Here is a 20,078-nt window from a genome sequence, read left to right as displayed (position 1 = left end):
TCTCATTCCAATAGGCAGCAATAGCATCTTTGCTCCAGTCCTCTTGCCACATTCAAGTAAGTAAGAATTTGAGTCAGTTCTAATGAAATTAATCAAGTTGATTAAATCTGAATATGAGTATTTGGGTTTTAGCAACATTAAAATTTTTTTTTAAAAATGAATGAAATTCTTATAAATAAATTGAGTTACTTGCTTACAACTGAATACTATTTAAACTTTACTATAGTTTTCGTCATTTTACAACCTATCAATGGTCTAGGGGCTGTGTGACCTTGAACAAATTACTTAGCATCTCCAACCCTGTTAAGGATCAAATGAGATAACGATGTAGCACACCCAGCATATAGGTTGGCACATAATCAACAGTGATTTCATATCAGTTGCCTCTCCTCTTTCCCATCCCAACTCATTTTCCCATGTGGATTATACACTTAAATGTTTATCAGGTTCCCAGACAGCCCTTGATCACTTGTTTCTTCACATGATCTTACTTAAGGCAGTTATTTTAGTAAAACACTATTCTGCCATTTTCATTTATTTCATAATATATGACATAAATGCTGTCACTGTTCTTTCTACAATCATTTGTTTAAAACAACCCAGGGGCACCTGGGTGGCTCAGTTTGTTAAACGTCTGCCCTCTGCTCAGATCATGATTTAGGGTCCTGGGAACAAGCCAGGTGTCGGGCTCCCTGCTCAGCGAGGAGTCTGCTTCTTTCTCTCCCTTCCCCCCCACACACTCCCAGGCTTGTGGGCTCTCTTTCTCACTCTCTCAAATAATTAAGTAAAATCTTTAAAAACAACAACCACCACCACCACCACCCAAAAAGGTACAGAGAAGCTTCAGGAATAATTTCCCCAATCTGGATGACTTCTGCTTCTATCACATTAAAGTGTATATAATTTAGGTAGTAGCATGAGAGTTCCTGTCTAATGAGAAAAGTAGGGTTAGTCTTTTAAATGTTTATAATTCTGTATTTTAATATTTAAATTTTTGTCAAAGTGATATATGCATACAGTTTAAAAGGCTAATAGTGCTAAACACTGAAAATGAAATTGATAGCAGTTCCCTACCCCATGTCTCCCCACATCTTTTCTTGTTCCCTAGTGACACTTCCACATTTTTAAATGGTGTTTGTGTTCTTTTCTCTCTTTTGAATCATTAATTTTAGACAGTTTTTACTGATTTGCTATTACAGTAAATAAGAATTCTGCCCTTGATTCTGCCTAATACGCTTGTCACATTTTGGGAAAGTATTACTCACTATTAAGTCAAGTATTGTATAGTATGATTATGTTTCCTTTCTTGTACAGCTCTGTTTCATGAAGTTAATGAGAAAGTCTTTAATGCTTAGGTGTTTTTGTTTGTTGGTTTTTCAAACATCTATTGCTCAGTCTTCTCACACCCTTTCTCAGCGGTTTTCCATAAGGTCAGACCACTCAGGACAGTTGTCAGGATTTTTGTTTTGCTGTTTAACTTGGAAACTTCCTTCCTGGTGCCCTGTGGTTCTGCTCCAGTTTAGACTGGTTGCTCTCTTGGCCTCTCAACCAGCTGTCATCCTAGAACTTTCTTTTGTCATCCTAGAAATTCCTTCACCTCTTTCCTGTGTTTGGATCCTTGTTTTTTTGTACTCCTTGTCTCCTTTCTTTCTTTCTTTCTTTTTTTTTTTTTAAAGATTTTATTTATTTATTTGACAGACAGAGATCACAAGTAGGCAGAGAGGCAGGCAGAGAGAGAGAGAGGAGGAAGCAGGCTCCCTGCAGAGCAGAGAGCCCGATGTGAGGCTCGATCCCAGGACCCTGGGATCATGACCTGAGCCAAAGGCAGAGGCCTTAACCCACTGAGCCACCCAGGCGCCACCCTTGTCTCCTTTCTTGATATGCTCCCTTATTTTGGTAGAGGCACATTCTCCAGTAGCTATGTGAGAAAGGATAAACATATAAAAGTTTTTAAGCCTTTGTATTTCTGAAAATGTATTTAATTGTTAATAGTTTGACTGGATATAGAATTATAAATCCTTTTCACTAAGAATTTTGAAGGTATTTTCCAATGGTCTTCTTGCTTTCATACTTGCTGTTTAGAAGTCCAGTGTCATTCACTCATAAATTGTTCATGCATAGTTTTTAAATGTCTCATATGTGCAGGCACTATTCTAGGTACAAGAAATATGGCACTGAACAAAATAGAAATCCTCTGTCAATGACCTTGTAGTTTCAATCCTTTTTTTAAAACTAGAGTATACTTTCTGTACCAAAGGGACCCAAAAATACAGAACCTTAAATGAAATAGAATTCTATTTCTCACAATAGCCAGAGCAAGGAGACACCTCTGTTTTACAAGCTAGCAGGGCAATTCAAGAATCTCAAAATGGGGCTTCCATCTCTTGAGTTTTGAGCATCTGCTTCACTTGTTACCATTTTCCAGCCAGCAGGAAAGTGAACGTCAATGGGTTTTATTAGAAAAACATGGTCTGCAGGGCACCTTGGTGGCTCATCTGGTTGGGCATCTGCCTTCTACTCAGGTCATGATTTCGGTCTGGGATCAAGACCCAAGTCAGACTTCCTGCTCAGGGGGGAGGTTGCTTCTCCCTCTCCCTCTGACCCTCCCCCTGCTTGTGCTTGCTCTCTCTCTCTCTTTCTCTCAAATAAATTAAAATCTTAAAAAAAGATAAGAAAAGAAAAACATGATGTGGGACTTGCTCACATTACTTCTGCTCTCATTCCATTGGTCAAAACTTTAGCTACAAGGGAGGCTGAGAGATGTTGTCTGTAGCTAGGCAGCCTTTTGTCTTGCTAAAATACATGGATCCTGTTACTAAAAGGAAGAAAAGGGTAGGTATACTGGGGGACAGTTAGAAGTCTCTGCCATAGTATATTCAAGAAAGTTTCAGAATCTTCTCTTTTATTTATTTTTTTAATGATTTTATTTATTTATTTATTTGACAGAGATCACAAGTAGGCAGAGAGGCAGGCAGAGAGAGAAAAGAGAAAGCAGGCTCCCTGCTGAGCAGAGAGTCCAATGTGGGGCTCTATCCCAGGACCCTGGGACCACGACCTGAGCCGAAGGCAGAGGCTTTAACCCACTGAGCCACCCAGGCGCCCCAGAATCTTCTCTTTATTACTGATGATCTATACATTTGCAGTCATCTGCTTTAGTATGAGTCATTTTTTTCCTTTCACTTTTCTATCTACTTATTTAGCCCTTTAAAGATTTTATTTACTTATTTGAGAGAGAGAGAGAGCATGAGAGGAGAGAGTTCAGCGGGAGAAGCAGACTCCCTGCTGAGTAGGGAGCCCAATGTGGGACTTGATCCCCGGATTCCAGGATTATGACCTGAGCCAAAGGCAGTCACTTAACCAACTGAGCCACTCAGGCTCCCTTATTTAGCCCTTTAAATTTAGAGATTCATGTCTTTGAGTTCTAGAAAATATTCCTTATATTGTTTTATTAATAATTTCCTCCCAAACATATTCTCTGACTTGCTTTTTGAGTTCCTTTTCTATATCATATATCCTAGTTTGAGCCTCCAGTTTTGTCTTTTGTCTATCTCTTTATTTTCTTGTTCTGTTTTCTGCAAGATTTCCTCATTTCATCTTCTAATTCTTTTTTTTTTTCATCTATCATGATTTTGAATTTCCAAAAAATTCTTTCTAGTTTCTTCTGTTCATACCATTTTTATACCATCCTATTATTCTGGTTTCATGGATTCACTGTCTTATCTCCCATAGGATATAATAGTGGTTTTGAAAGAAATTGTTTCTGGTTTTATTTCCTTTCTGAGTTGCATCTGTTAGTTTTGTCTCTTGTCTTTCATATCAGAATTTTTCCTTTCTTGTCTGGTATCCTTAGCTTCCCATATTTTAGAGTGAGGCAGTATAAACTGGTAAGAAATGCTGTATCCATGGGCAGAGCTTGTTGGCATGTAGGTTTCACTTTAGAGTAATAGAGTAATGAGAAGTTTTTTACTTAGGAAATCTCCAAACATCAGAATCTATGAGGCCTCTTTTATAGGACTGTTAACTTTTCGAAAGAAAGTTGTTTGAATCTTCTGCCTGGGTGGTGTGAACATTTAGTATGAAAATCTGTGTTTTCAGCACAGTCTAGTGGCCCCAATCTGATGTTTAGATTCACCAGAAAATAAAACCTCCAATCTCCCACAGGGTTTTAATTACTCCTTATATAGATTTAATCAAGTCTTCTGTTTTCATGCCCATGTCTTCCATTATACCAAGTGCCTTTAACTCCTGATCCCTCCTTTCATTCTTTGGGGGCACATTAAGAACTGTTTGTCAGTATCACTAACTGTAGACATTTGGGTTTCATCTTCTCCATTTGTCTCCTTTATATACTTTGTAGTTCACCTTCTCGTATTGAAGCTTCAGAGTTCAGTGTTTCCTGGCTTCACTGAAGTCTGTTTCTTATTTTCCTTGTTGTTCTGTGGTGGAAATGTTTTTACTATATATATTAGTTTTTTCTAGCGCTGCTCTAACAAAGTACCCCAGACTGAGTGGCTTAGAAAAGCACAATTCTGGAGGCTGTAAGGCCCCAAATCAAGGTGTTGGCAGGGCCTTGCTCCTTCTGCAACATGTAAGAGAGAATCTTTCTTTGCCTCTTCTAGCTTCTGGCCTTCGCTGACAATCTTTGACCTCCTTTGGTTTATGGATGCATCATCTCAGTCTCTGCCTCTGTTGTCATATGACCATCTTCCCTCTGCATGTTTCTTTGTCCCGTCTTCTCTCCTTCTAAAGACCTCTGTCATACTGGGTTAGGGCCCATTTCGTCCTAACATGATTACATATCTGTAAAGACTTTTTCTAAATAAAGTCGTTCTTTCTAAGTCAAGTCACTGACAGGTACTGGGGTTAGCACTTCAGCGTATCTTTTCGGGGAGACACAGTTCAACCCATAACACCAAGCAATTTTAGAACCAGGAGTTCTAGACATTATTTTGGATGGCAGTTAAATACATTTTCCATATGATAAGGAAAATTTTATTTTGAAATTTAATGGAAAATGTTGAGAATAATTGCATAAAATTCTGACTCTTCTAAAACAAATCCTGAAAGAAAGAACATAGTATGTATGAAAAATGCTCACATAACAGTGGGAGAAACAGCAAGACTCCATTAACAATGGACATGAATATACCATTCACATCAAAGTATGAGCAAGCCTATGTTAAAAGTTACTCTCGTACATTACTTATCCCTTGTAAGTTGGTGTATTAGTATGACCCCTTTTGGAAAGAATCTGTAAACAACATGTCAAATCATAAAAATGTTCACACCCTTTGGTCTTATTAAATAGGAAATTGAATACTTACTTTGTACAAGCTACCCTGGTAGGTACTATAGATTCAGTGGAAACAAAAAAAGACGAAGCCTCTGCCTTTATTTATATAAAAGACCAATATGGGGAAGAAGTCACATACATAAAGATCATGTTGTTCATCCCACTCTTGGTTTTTCTAACTATACTTTCAGCTCCCTAGTCTCTCTTGGTTATTTTTCTTCATATTCCCAACCTATAAATATTGGAAGTCCGCAAGATTCAGTCCCTGGACCTCTTCTCACTCACTTGGTTGACCCATCAAGTCTTATATTATCTGTATAATGGTAATTCCCCAAATGTTGTCTCTACCTAGGACCTCTCTCTTGACCTTTTGACCCATATACTCAGTGGCCTATTCGACATCTCCATTTAGATACTGAACAGGAATCTCAAACTTAACTTCTCCAAAACTGTGCTTGTTTTCATCCCCTCCAAAGTTGTTCTTTCCACTGCCTCCTCATCCCAGTTCTAAACTGCATTCAATTGCTTAGGCTAAAAATATTAGAGTTATCTTTTACTTCTCTCTTTTTCTCATACCCCAAATGTGATTCATCACCAAATCTTGTTTACCCTCAAAATATATCCAGAATCTATTTCTCACCATCTCTACTGCTGTCACCTTGATCCAAGCCACCATATCTCTTACCTGGTTTATTTTAGTAGCAGCCTAACTTCTCGTCTTCCCCATAGTCTGTTTTCAGGATAGCAGCCAGGACCTTTTAGAATGTAGGTTAGACCAAAAAAAAAAAAAGAAGAAGAAGAAGAAGAAGAATGCAAGTTAGACCTTTCTCACCAGTGCTTGAAGCTCTCCAGTGGCTATCTCAAAGTAAAAACCAAAGTTCTTTTATTATTTTTTTAAAGATTATTTATTTATTTATTTGACAGAGATCACAAGTAGGCAGAGAGACAGGCCAGGGTGGGGGGGGAAGCAGGCTCCCCACTGAGCAGAGAGCCTGATGCAGGGCTCGATCCCAGAACCCTGGGATCATGATCTGAGCCGAAGGCAAAGGCTTTAACCCCCTGAGCCACCCAGGTGCCCCACCAAAGTTATTTGAATGGGCCCAGAGGTTCTATGCATTTTAGCCTCTTCTGATATGTCAGACTTCATCACCTGTTATTCTCCCATCACTCACTCTGCTCTAGCTTCTCTGCCTCCTGCACACAACAGACACATTTCCACATCAAGACTTCTGCTTTGGCATTCCTTCTGCTTAGGATGCTCTTCACCTCTTTGGCCTCACTGTAGGATCCCTTACCTCCTTTAGGTTTTTGCCTAGTATTACCTGAGTGAGGTCTTCCCTAGCCATCCTATTTAAAATTGCTCCCCTCCTCTCTCTCTCTGTATCCACCTTCCCTACCTAATATTTCTTCTTCTAATTTATAGCCATAATACTTTTACTTAATTATCATATCCATTCTCTCTCCCTAACCTAGACTATAAGCTCCTTAAGGACATGAATTTTTGCCTGTTGTTATTCACTACTACATTGCTTTAGTGCCTAGAATAGCACCTGACACTGTAGCAGTTATGCAATAAGTATTTCTTGGAAAAACAGATGGATGGATTTCAAAAAATTGGAAGCCACTTACATAGCTGACTAACATTACAAAAGACACTTGGTAATTTTTTCTACATTCATTAGTTTGGAACATTGAAGCTATTTAAAATGCTCACAAAAACTGATCTTATAGGGAGGTGCTCTTGATAGAAAATAAAATTGAGTTCACACTTCATCAAGGGTTATTGAGTACCTGCTATGGAGAAATAGAACATAGTGGTTAAGTGGTCAACTGTCGGTCGGACCTGTATTCAAATTCTCACAGCTTTTCCACCATCATTCAGATATTTCTGCTTCCATGAGTGTGTATTTCTGTAAGGAAGAGAAGACCCACCTAAGTCTGACTTAAACAACAAAAAGCATTCTGACTCACATAGTTGGAAGTCTAGAGGAAGGCCACTTTAAGACTTGTTGAAATCAGTGGCTCAGTGATGTTATCAAAGACCAGGTTTCTTTTCAACTCTTCAGTGTTTTGTCCAAATTATCAGTGTTACCTAAGGCTGTTTTCCCTCAATGTCATAAGAGTGGTGGCAGGAGCAATAATGGTTGTGTGCTTTTTTGTTCAGTTAGGTAAAAAGGAAAGAGAAAGGTACAGACACAGACTGGCAGAGTGCCTTTCCAGAAGGGCAAGGAACTTTCTTTTCAGTAGCCCCTAGCAGATCTTTAACATTTCACTGGTCTGAACTAGGTCACATGCCTACAGCTACATCCGTCACTCTGGCTGTAGGAATGGATTACGGTGATTGACCTGGTCTAGTCAGGCCCCATCTTTGGAGCTATGGGATAAGGTCAGCTTTCCCCTAAGCAAAAGCAAGGGCTGCATGCATGAAAGAAAAGTAGATAAAAATCTGATCATGTTAAGAAGGTGAGAAGTGAGTCCTATGCCCACTTCTTTTTTACTTTTTATTTATTTTTTTTTAAAGATTTTATTTATTTATTTGACAGAGAGAGATCACAAGTAGACGGAGAGGCAGGCAGAGAGAGAGAGAGAGGGAAGCAGGCTTCTTGCTGAGCAGAGAGCCCGATGTGGGACTCGATCCCAGGACCCTGAGATCATAACCTGAGCCGAAGGCAGCGGCTTAACCCACTGAGCCACCCAGGTGCCCCCTTTTTTACTTTTTAAAAAGTATTTATTATTGTGGTGCCTGGCTGGCTCAGTGAGTAGAGCACGTGACTCTTGATCTTAGGGTCATGAGTTCAAGCCCCAGTTGGGCATAGAACTTTCTTTTAAAAAAATAAATTTTTTAAAAAAGTATTTTTACTGAAGTACAGTTGACATACAATGTTATATTAGTTTTAGATGTACAACACAGTGATTGGACAGTGTTCTCCATTACTCAATGTTCACCAAAGTGTAGTCACTCTGTGTCACATATATTATTACAATATTATCGACTATACTCCCTATGCTGTACCTTTTATTTCTCTGACTTACTTTATAACTAGAAGTTTGTGCCTCTTAATCCCCTTCACCCATTTCACCTGTCCCTTATCCTCCTCCACTCTGGCAGCCACCAGTTTGTTCTCTGTATTTATGAGTCTGTTTCTTTTTGTTTTGTTTTGTTTTGTTCAGAATTCACATATAAGTGAAATCATATGGTATTTGTCTTTCCTTGTCTGACTTATACCATCTAGCCTAATACCCTTTAGGTCCATCCATATAGTTGCAGATGACAATATCTTCTTTATTCCTTCATCTGTTGATGAACACTTGGGTTGCTTGCATTTCTCGGCTATTGTAAATAATGCTGCAGTGACAATAGGGGTGCATATATCTTTTTGAATTAGTGTTTTAGTTTTCTTTGGGTAAATAGTAGTGGAATTACAAGATCATATGGTATTCCTATTTTTTTTTATTTTCTTGAGGAAACTCCATATTGTTTTCCACCGTGGGTGCACCAATTTACATTCCCAGCAACAGTATATGAGGGTTCCCTTTTTTTCACATCCTCACCAGCACTTGTTATTTGTCTGACTGGAGTTGGGGTGCGCTGGGCCAAACTGGCTGATTAAGCCACATGGGATAGAATCACTATCACCAAGAGTAGTTTGCTCCGAAAGGGCAAAAGATGCTGGTCAGGCAAAAGGAATATATCTACAGCAGATAGTGCTCAGTCTAGACCCACACACCATCTCCTAACACCCCATCGGCATACTTGAGCTGACAGGACCCATGAGGTGACTGCAGAGGCACAAGATCGGGACAGCAGTCTTTTACATGGAGTAATAAGATTGACATCTCTACTTGGATATCACATAAGGAGTTGACACTCCATGTGTTTAAAATTAAACTCATCAACTTTCCCAACTAGTTTCTGTGAACCCAGTCTTAATATAATGATAAACAAGACATGGTCACTACTTTTATTACGAGTGTTGGTCAACAAGTAGAATTGGTCCGTAACTATAGGTTATAGCCTGGGTGACTCAGTTGGTTAAGCAGCTGCCTTCGGCTCAGGTTATGATCCCAGCGTCCTGGGATAAAGTCCCACATCGAGCTCCTTGCTCGGCAGGGAGCCTGCTTCTCCCTCTGCCTCTGCCTGTGCTCGCTCGCTCTCTCTGACAAATAAATAAATCTTTTTTTTTTAAAAAGATTTTATTTATTTATTTGACAGACAGATCACAAGTAGGCAGAGAGGCAGACAGATAGAGAGAGAGGTGGAAGCAGGCTCCCTGCAGAGCACAGAGCCTGATGTGGGGCTCGATCCCAGGACACTGGGACCATGACCTGAGCCAAAGGCAGAGGCTTTAACCCACTGAGCCACCCAGGTGCCCCCAAATAAATAAATCTTTAAAAAAAGAAAAACCACAAGGTCTCTGATTATGTATGATCTTTCTCTGGAAGTTACTACAGTTTATATACATTTGTTTGCTTTGTGTGTTTTAGATTTAAAAAGGTTTTTCAGGAAACAGAATCTCATTATGAATCTTATTTAAATTGTATGTTTTCGTGTAGCTATAATATCTCCCATATGCCAGGCAATACCACTGTGCTAGTGCTAGGGATACAAAAATAAATACACACTGCCCTCCAAAAGCTTACAGTTCAGTGGAGAGTATAGGTAAACCAACAGTTAACTAAAGTACAGTCTGACATTTGCTATAGCAGAGGTGGTAACAGATTGAAATAAAGTCTTATGATTTGCACTGTGAATTGTGGTTAAACTCATCTTTTTTACCCCCAGAGTCTTTCTTCAGTTCATGTGGTAGTTTACACAAACTAAGTGAAGAGCCACTGATTCCTCCGCCTCTTCCTCCTCGAAAAAAGTTTGATCATGATGCTTCAAATTCCAAGGTAGTCAACAGGACTTAGGTTTCCTTAACTTACTCAACTTATTCCAAGTTGTGAATCTTCAAAATAATTCTTCTTCTTATAATAGTCTGTCAATTATAATTTGGCTACCTTTATAATTTTTAAACATTTTTTTTTTGAAAAATACTTTACCTGCTTATTTCTCGTTAATATTTTTTTCTAAAAAGAGACTGGGCAGATTCACAGATACTCAGAAGCATGTTTCCTTTCTGGTAGAAAAGGGAAGAACTGTAGTATTCAAAGCATTCTTCAAATTTTAAACCAGTACTTTGCAAACTTTAGGCCGCATCAGAATTACCTGGGAGGCTTGTTAAAACCAAATTGTGGAGTTTCCCATTCAGTAGGTCTAGGGTGGGACCCAGGGATCTGCATTTTTTAAACAAGTTCCCTACTAGTACCAGATGCTGCTGGTCCCTGGATCACACTTTGAGAACCACCACAGTAAGCCTCACTGGGGAAAGAAGAAGTAGATGGCCAGAAAGCAGAAGCTGAACATCGAGTTCCCTTGACATCGTGTCCTTTAATGTGTACAAATCTATGTATTCCTTTCACTCACTTGCCTATTATAGTTAAAATGTGTAAATTTTTGAAAGGTGTATAAAGCAAGATAACCTGAGGCTTTATGTTCTAAGATTTCAATTAAAATATCTTATATATAAAAATATTAAACTAGGCACCAAATTAAATGGGGAGTATTTTACTCATGAATCTGATCATTAAATCAGATTAACCTATTTTGAGCTCTTGGATTTAACTAAACAAGAATTTTTCAGTCTTTTAAAGCTTAACAGATTTTTCAGGAGAATGGAGGTGTGATTTAATTTTTTTTTTTTTTTTTTGAGGGAAATATGAAGTCTGACGATGACCCCCCTGCTATTCCACCAAGACAGCCTCCTCCTCCAAAGGTAAAACCCAGAGTTCCTGCTCCTGCTGGTACATTTGATGGACCTCTGCATAGTCCACCTCCACCGCCGCCAAGAGATCCTCTTCCTGATACCCCTCCACCAGTTCCCCTTCGGCCTCCAGAACACTTCATAAACTGTCCGTTTAATCTTCAGCCACCTCCACTAGGACATCTTCACAGAGATCCAGACTGGTTCAGAGACGTTAGTACCTGTCCAAATTCGCCAAATACTCCTCCTAGCACACCCTCTCCGAGAGTACCACGTCGATGCTACGTGCTCAGTTCTAGTCACAACAACCTTGCTCATCCTCAAGCTCCCCCTGTTCCACCAAGGCAGAATTCAAGCCCCCACCTACCAAAACTGCCACCAAAGACTTATAAACGGGAGCTTTCGCACCCTCCGTCATACAAACTGCCTTTGCTAGAAAATGCAGAAACTCCTCAATGACCTTAGCCATATGTAGTCAATGACACTGGAATGGTATTTGTAAAGGGTTTTTTTTTTTTTAATTTATTCAAAAAAGTCATAGTATTTTAGTACTTTTTACAAATAATGCTCTTACAGAAATGCTACTGATCAAATAAGCTTTTAAAAATTGGTAAAATAAAAATAACAAAAGTCCTTTATCATTATCCTCAGGTGATCAGTAGCATTGCCTTGTCTTGGATCCTCAGTGCTGCCAAAAGGCCAGTATAAAGAATTTATATTTGCACTGTAGACTCTGCTAAAATATGGTTTAAAGTGACATTGATTGCACTGAAAGGGGATAGTGCATTTGTGGAATTTTTCAAATTTGGGTAATAGATGCCTTTTTAAGGCAATGAATTTACACAAATATAGGGGGTGTATGGTATTACTGATTTTTAAAACTCTTTGACCATCTTCTAGTTTTTACTTCTAGTTTTTACATTACACAATTAGGAGAATTGTGAAAAACACCCACTGTTCTTAAACTCTTTAATGCCATGTCTTAAATGCCAGAATTTGCTGCTGAAGACAAAAATGGAAAATAGAATGAAAATAATAGAATGCACTGTAAATGTTTATTATTTTGTCAAAATGTATACAGACTACCTAACCCAATCATAGAGGGAAAAAGGGCATGTATCTCATTCAGATGTGCCTTTTGTTTTTGCGGACTATGGTGTCTTTAGCTAATGAGTTGCTTATTGTTTTGGAAAACAAAGTTAATTAATATGCCATGTATGTACAGTTTTGTTTATAATGTATATTTTAAAATAATGCTAATAACCTATGTAAATTTAAGTGACTCAAGGCCTATACTACAGTCTGCTACATTACTAATTCAGAAATTCAGAGGAAACTTTCTTATGGCATAGGAACCGACTGCCTTGCCCTCAAAACCTAGCAACTTTATAAATCTCATGTTAACTAAAATTTAAAAAAAAATTTTTTTTTAGATTGGTAAATTTAAATCAGCAAACAAACGTACTTAAAGCTTTATTAAACTTTTTATTCAGAGAAGCGAGTAAAAGTTTTATTTGCCATTTGGACTCCTGGGTTCAAAGTGATGAAAAAGCGTGTTTTGCTGATAGTGCTGTAGCAGCAGTTGTAAAGTAACCAGAAGCCACGTTGTTTATTTACTGGTCTGTGGCCTTTTACTGTGCTTTGTATCAGAGTTCTTAACAAGATTAATAAATCACCCCAGTCTTAATTTTTAAAAGACTTTTAAATACGTGTTTTCATTAATAAGGAACAAGTGGAGATATTGTTGAGTTCTGTGTAAATACATACAACCACATTATTTTCAATATTTGTGCAATTTACATAATCCCAAGGAATTTAAGTGATATAAATTTTATTAGGATAACTTTGTCTTAACTGTTAAAACGCAATCAGCAAGCTTCCAGCAACCATTTCTATGCATTCAGATGAAGAATTAGGAGCATGGTAGGAAACCTTTGATAAAAGAGGATTGCAGCCTCCCTGGTAGGACCTTGGAAGCTGCCTGGATTTAAGGCCGGTAACTACCGAGTGAAATTGGTCTCCAGGTAAAAAGTCTTGAGTCTGCCTTTGTTTTTTAAAGAGGTGACAATATTAGCTTTGTCTGGAAGAGTGAATTAAACTGCCCGTGTGTAAAGCCAGGCTTATAATTTAGAGTGAGCCTGACCAACACCAAGAAGCGGGTGGCCTGGTGCTCGACCACGCCCAGGTAATGCTGTCTTCTCGGAATTGTACTTTTGCGCACGCGCAATGGTGTCAACTTCGCCACTAGGAGGCGCCAGGCCCTCTTCAGGCCCGTCTTGGGGCGGTGCATGTGGCTGTGACGTCACTGCACGCGCCACATCTTATTGCCGGGCAGCGATGGCGGCTACTCTGGAGTCCGCGGAGGACCCACTGCGGAACTTTGTTCGAGTTTTGGAAAAGCGAGATGGCACGGTGTTACGACTGCAGCAGTATGGCTCCGGCGGCGTGGGCTGCGTTGTTTGGGACGCTGCCATTGTCCTTTCTAAGTACCTAGAAACGCCGGGGTTTTCCGGGGATGGGGCCCACTCTCTGAGCCGCCGGTCGGTGCTGGAGCTGGGCTCCGGCACTGGGGCCGTAGGGCTCATGGCTGCTACCCTCGGGTAAGAGCTGGCAGGAGGGGTGGGGGGGCTGCTTTGTTCGGGAAATCCGGATTCCTGGTTTACCACGCTTGTGCCTACACTTCAGTCCACGTTATTTTATAGGGCTGATGTTGTGGTCACAGATCTTGAGGAATTGCAGGACTTGCTGAAGATGAATATTAATATGAACAAGCATCTTGTCACTGGTTCTGTTCAAGCCAAGGTACTGAAATGGTTTGTATGGCCTTTCAGCTTGTTTTAAGATAACGATTCTATTTTGCTTTAAATTCCGTTTCACTACAACCATAGTTAATACAAAGGGGACTTTCCAGAACTTGTTTATAAAACAGTGTTTTAAATTATTAAAGCAACAATTAAATATTTTGGTTGATATTTTTAAGGGGGGAAGAAATAGAAGACTTTCCTTCTCCGCCAGACTATATCCTGATGGCCGACTGCATATACTATGAAGAGGTGAGTATTCATTGAGTGAAGTGTCTATCTTTAGAATTTATACCATAATTTGTGGATTCCAAAGTTCACGTTTCTTCACATTTTAACATTTCTGAATGCAAGATATTTGTCCTATAGTTGATGACACAGTAAAGAACATAAAGGTTACCAGAACTATATACATATACTGGTGATAAACATAGACCTGTAAAATATGTTGACAGAAGTGTTATGTGCATTTTACTAGAGACTTCTGTACTATTTTAAAGATTTTGCCGTTTGGATCTGTTATGAAAAGCTTAAGGTTTTTTGTAAGCTCTTCCTAGTGAACATGTTAACCATGACATTGAGAATTAAGTTGCATTGTAAAGAATTCATTGTTCTGTGGAAAGATTGATTCAGAATGGTACTTTTTTTTTTTTTTAAATTTTATTTATTTATTTGACAGAGATCACAAGTAGGCAGAGAGGCAGGCTGAGACAGAGAGGGGAAGCAGGCTCCCTGCCAAGCAGAGAGCCCGATTCGGGGCTCAATCCCAGGACCCTTGAGATCGTGACCTGAGCCAAAGGCAGAGGCTTTAACCCACTGAGCCACTCAGGTGCCCCCAGAATGGTATTTTTTTAAATGGCAGTTTGTATAATATTGTGGGCATCGTGTTTTTAAAATAACAAACATTGAACTAGCTTAAATTCAAGTTAGGGTCAGACTCACTTTTGTGGGTATATCCCGACTTAAAATAGATTAAAATTAATTTTTTAAGGATGAGGTCATTTCATTTGTTTTCTCATGGAAACTCCAAAATACAGTCATTTGAGTCTTTTAGAAACTGAAATCAATACAGTGGTTGATTAGTGAAGAGGAGTTTACCAGTCATTAGTTACAGAGCTTTAACCACTTGTACTTTGTTGATTGACTCAAAGATGGATAAATTGGAGGGGAGTTATAGTTACTCTCCACTTCCCCTATTCCCATTTTATAGTAAATATTAAAATTTTTAAAAATCATAAGTAAAAGTGATATTCTGTTTTGAACAGTCTTTGGAGCCATTGTTGAAAACTCTAAAAGATCTTAGTGGATTTGAGACTTGTATTATATGTTGTTATGAACAACGAACAATGGGAAAAAATCCAGAAATCGAGAAAAAATATTTTGAGGTAAGTACTAGATCTGTTTTTGTAGTGCTTTACATGATTTCAGCGAGGCTTTATGTGACTGTATGTTCAAGTATATTAAGGTAATTTTGAGTGGGGAACACATTTACTTGTATGAATCCAAGGAGAGTATCCTTCATTGCCCACCATTCTACTAAGCTTCTCCCCGAACCTTTTGCATCTTTTCTAATCCTTTGTTACTTTTTCTTTTCTATTTAGTCGATCTAGTATCTACAAAACAACCCAAAATAATAATGGTGACATCCTTGTCTTTTCTGGGAAAGTTTTCCATCCTTCTTTATTAAACATGATGCTGGCTTTTGGGAATGTATTAATGATGTATGTAGTACTTTTGGAAAGTACATCAGAGAAACATATGTGATATGTTTTTACCTCTGTGTTTTTCTCTACATTTTTATAAAAGCTTTCAACCAAGGTGTCCTATCTACTTTGGGGGGTATTTTTTGTTTTTGTTTTTCACTTTTTATTTTGAAATAAAGACTTACAGGAAGTTGTAAAAGTAGTACTTAGAGCCCCATGTATCTTTCACCCATCTTCCCCCAGTGGTCATCCAAACCCTTTTGATGGGCAAAAATCCTTCACATTACAAAGTGACTCCTCCTGAGGGTACATCTCCATAGTCCTGCAATTTATCCACTGAAAGGACTGCTTTGCTTAAATAAGAATGTAAATACATGACTCTGCCTCAGATATGTGCTAAAATTGTTTTTATTTTCATGTTTTTCTTGAAAGTAAAGAATTTAACTTTTGAGACTGTAATTGAAAATTCTATATTGTTAAACAGTTTAACTTGAGTCAGCACATGTAAAAATGCATATGTATCAAGTTCTCAACTCAATTTTTCATATGTATAAACCAGGCAACCACCACTACCTCAAGATACAGAACACTTTCAGGATCTCGGAATGCTCCCATGTGCCCTTTCTAGTTGGTACTCCTCCAAAGTTAACTGTCATTCTGACTTCTGTCACCACAGGAAACTTCATGTTATGGAATTTACAGTATATCTCTTAAATTTATAGCTCCTCCAGCTAGACTTTGACTTTGAAAAAATTCCTTTGGAGAAACATGATGAAGAATATCGAAGCGAGGATATTCATATTTTATACATCAGAAAGAAAAAATCGGTAAATACATTCCTAGCTCTTTGTCCTCTGAGGAGATCTCATTAGCTGGGCACTGTTTCTGGGTTAATGTGTGATGCAGATGCTGATTTTGATGTGGGGAAATACTTCTGCTGACTCCCTGGGCTCAGGCACTCTCAATGTTCAGATCATTTAATCTACCGGGCCTTGAATTCTCCCTCTAAAAAACCAAAAACAAAAACAGGCTTTTCTGATAAAGATCCTTTCCATCTGTAAATAATAGAGCTTTGTAATTGGGCATTACCTCAGGCAAATATCTTAGCTATTTGTACATTTCTGTTTTAAAATGTCAGTTCTGACTTTTGTGAACTTTCTCCAACCATTCACATTGGGCAAATAGTCCAAAGTAAAGTATAACAAGGTAGATCTGTCCAGTAAGTAGAAATGCACTCAGTTAAATAGAATTTATGTATATTTCCCCTTTTTTGTTCCTTCCTTTACCTATTAACATTAATTACATTTTTATATAAGCTGCCTCTGTATGCCTAGAGTTTGCACGTGTAGAGGGGAAGAATTGTATTTCATCCATTTTGTATCACCTTTTATATATGTGACCAGTAAAAGGCAAGACATGATCTAGTTTATGAATTAAGGATGCTAAATTTAGTTAGTCCTACTTGTTTCTGTTATCTTTGCTTTGAATTTCTCAGTGATGAAGTTTTCTGATTATGTGAATTCTAGTCAAAAGCAAATAGCTTGTAATTTGGGGGATTAAGGCTAAGTGTTAGAACTGTAAGGAAAAAGAAGTGGTGGGATTAGTAATTCAGATCTGCTTTCATTTGGCATAGTGCTGGAGATAGATAAATTTTAAAAATATTTTATGCCTTAAGGAATCTGGTTTTAGTTCAAGCTGTTGTGTAGTTTAAAAGTAGAATTTTTTTTGAGGTTTAAAGATTTTGTGTCTCCTAAATGTAAAGGCTTTTTTTGGGGGGGGGGGGGCAAAGAATTACTTCTTTTTACAAAATTCATAAAATTCACCCTTTTAAAATGTACAGTTCAGTGGTTTTTAGTATATTCACAGAGTTGCACCAGCGTTACCACTTTAGTTCTAAACATTTTTTATCACCCCAAAAAGAAACCCCATACCCATTAAGCAGTCATTTCCTACCCCTGCCTCTCCCTAGCCCTTGGTAGCCGCCAGTCACTTCTCTGTGACTCTGTGGATTGCCTATTCTGAGTGCTTCACAGAAGTAGAATCACACACTGTGTGGCTTCCTGTATCTGGCTCCTTTTAGTAGTTTTATAAGAAAAATACAGTTTTAATATTTCTTTGATACTATACCTTATCCATCCATTCATCAGTGATTGGACATTTCAGCCATTTTTCACTTTTTGGCAATAATGAAGAATACTGCTGTGAATATTCATGTAAGAATTTTTGTGTGACTTCCGTTTTCAAATCTCTTGGGTATATACCTAGAATAGAATTGCTGGGTTGTATGGGAACTCCATATTTAACTTTATGGGGAATTTGCCAAACTGTACTCCAAAGCTGCTGTACTGTTTTATATTCCCACTGGCGGTAGCTGAAGGTTGTGATTTCTTCATCTCTTCACCAGTGCTTGTCATTGTCCATCTTTTTGATTGTAACCATCTCAGTAAGAGTGAATTCGTATCTCATTGTGGTTTTTATTTTCATTTCCTGAATGACTAATGTGGAATGTCTTTACATGTATTTATTGGCCTTTTGGATATCTTTACAGAAATACTTTCCCTGTTTTTAAATAGAGTTGTCTTCTTACTGTTGAGTTGTATCTGTTCTTTATTCTGGATACTAGACCCTTACCAGATACATGACTTTCAAATATGTTATCCCATTCTGTGGTTTGTCTTTTTTTTTTTTTTTTTCTTTTTCTTGATAGTATGTCCTTTGAAGCACAAAGCTTTTTAATTTTGGTGATGTCCAGTGTATCTGATTTTTCTTTGGTTACTTTGTTTTGGATATCAGCAAAAAAACCATCTCTTCAAATTATGGATGGTTATTCATTTGAGCTGCATTAGGCATATTTATTACTTAGTATTAAGTACCCAATAGATACTTAATTTTTCATAAGAAATCAATCTTTAAAGTTTTCTTTTTTTTTTTTTTTTCTTATAGAAATCTCTGTCGTGAAATCTTTAGTCACCTTACCCAAGCCTCTAACAACCTGGGTAAGCTAAATATATGAATGGAGCATGTGAATACAGCATGGGAAGATTGTGTTCACAGATTTTTCCAGCATGTCCATAGAGACTCGATATATAACTGACAACCACCATGGGTTACCTGCCATTTGAAAATGATTACTGACTGCCTGTCGGCCAGCGGGCCTGAAATCCACCTTAGTTTACTTGTAGCTCAGCTTCAAGTTCTGCTTAAAAGAAAATTGTGTATCAGTCACTCCTCAAATGAAAGATGGGTGTTGAGGTTTGCCTTAAGTCTACCAGAAGTAAACAGTGAAGTGGCATGGTTGACTTGGCATTATTGTCAGGAAACTGGAGATGAATTGATCCAGTTTCTAAAGAGAGACATCTATTACTATGTAATTCTGTTTAAGTTGCAACTAGTAAAATTTAGTTGTCTTCAAGATCAACAAATCTAAAAGTTGGTTTTTATTTTAATGTAATTATGCATTGGTTTTTATCGTATGTGTCTTCCACTTCATTGCGGTTATTACGATAGCATTAATATTGAAATGTTCTTAAAACAAAAACCTGAAAATGCTGTTTTGTATACTATTAGCCAAAGTTTTATTCTTTTCCTCCACCATACATGTCTGTGTGAGTTAGATAGTAATTTATACTGTAATGAGTTGGTAGGAATGAAAGTAAGAAATCAGGAGGGGGAAAAGGTATCTTTACAAACTTTTTCGTTTGCGAATGGAGCAAGAATAAAAGCCCAGTTTCAGGCTTGTGCACTTAGGTGGCTCTTGCACTTTTTGTCACATATATCTTCCAGGAAAATGGCTAAAATCACCAGTGTTTACATGAAACAGAGAAATGTTTTTAAGTAACTACAAATGTGGGTCTATATATATTTACCAAGTGTTTTGATTCTATGTATTCTCTGTTTTATCTTACAATGATAATCATCTCACAGACTGATCTGTCAAGGACTTCAGTTACACCAGTTGTGAAGAGTAATACTAACTGGATAGAATTCTGGTACCTGTAGGCATTGGTGCTAGGTGGCACATTTTATGTATTAAAATAAACATTGTTTTTGAGATCCTGTGATTTTGTGAATGTTTCAGAAATAGCTTTGAAGAAAATGAACATCTAAATCAGGCTTTCCAGAAAAAGAAAAAGAAACCCTATTTAGAGAAATTAAAGATCCAAATGAAAGAACCATTCTTTCTTTCAGGCTTCCTTTGGTCTTTAAAGTTTGTCTTGCTGTTCTTTTTCAGAATACCTTGTTCATACTGCCCTTAGCATTTCATTAACCAGTTTACAAACAGTTTAACCTAAATACATGATTCTTTGTTAGTTACAGATAGCACCAGTTATTATTAGTGAAGTCTTGGCACAGATGACTACTTTCTAGCCTATTCCATAACATTGTGCAACTTAAATAAGTCTGACATTGACCAGCTATAGTAATCCACTCAGATTCTCGATCCCTTTTCAACCTCCTCTTCTTTTCACTATACTTC

General features: G+C 37.9%; 2 protein-coding genes across 4 annotated transcripts in view; both read left to right on the top strand.

The window, feature by feature from the left end:
- SOS2 (SOS Ras/Rho guanine nucleotide exchange factor 2) overlaps positions 1-12,793 on the top strand; it is a 79,738-nt gene extending 66,945 nt beyond the window's left edge. For 2 of the 3 annotated variants that reach the window (XM_047736526.1, XM_047736525.1), the window contains 3 exons: positions 15-56; positions 10,077-10,186; positions 11,047-12,793. In XM_047736526.1, the coding sequence (XP_047592482.1) occupies positions 15-56; positions 10,077-10,186; positions 11,047-11,556 (662 nt within the window). In that variant the 3' untranslated portion in view covers positions 11,557-12,793. The remainder of the gene's footprint in view (positions 1-14; positions 57-10,076; positions 10,187-11,046) is intronic. The other variant, XM_047736527.1, reaches the window with a different exon arrangement.
- A 139-nt stretch (positions 12,794-12,932) lies between these two features.
- VCPKMT (valosin containing protein lysine methyltransferase) lies at positions 12,933-19,654 on the top strand. The gene is made up of 6 exons (XM_047736528.1): positions 12,933-13,697; positions 13,800-13,910; positions 14,078-14,150; positions 15,164-15,283; positions 16,324-16,428; positions 18,545-19,654. The coding sequence occupies exons 1-6, from the start codon at positions 13,324-13,326 to the stop codon at positions 18,557-18,559; spliced, it is 798 nt and encodes a 265-aa protein (XP_047592484.1). The 5' UTR covers positions 12,933-13,323; the 3' UTR covers positions 18,560-19,654.
- Positions 19,655-20,078: the final 424 nt, after the last annotated feature.

Source organism: Lutra lutra, chromosome 7 (genome assembly GCF_902655055.1).
Source record: "Lutra lutra chromosome 7, mLutLut1.2, whole genome shotgun sequence".
NCBI lineage: Eukaryota > Metazoa > Chordata > Mammalia > Carnivora > Mustelidae > Lutra > Lutra lutra.
The sequence above is the reverse complement of the archived record's forward strand: the minus strand, read 5'-3'. Positions and strand labels throughout refer to the sequence as shown.

What these genes read in the sequence shown, in the direction of transcription:
- VCPKMT (XM_047736528.1), top strand. Translation starts at nt 13,324, where the DNA reads ATGGTGTCAACTTCGCCACTAGGAGGCGCCAGGCCCTCTTCAGGCCCG. An exon ending in CTCATGGCTGCTACCCTCGG is followed by an intron (nt 13,698 to 13,799) that starts GTAAGAGCTGGC and finishes GTTATTTTATAG; the next exon opens with GGCTGATGTTGTGGTCACAG. An exon ending in ACTGCATATACTATGAAGAG is followed by an intron (nt 14,151 to 15,163) that starts GTGAGTATTCAT and finishes TGTTTTGAACAG; the next exon opens with TCTTTGGAGCCATTGTTGAA.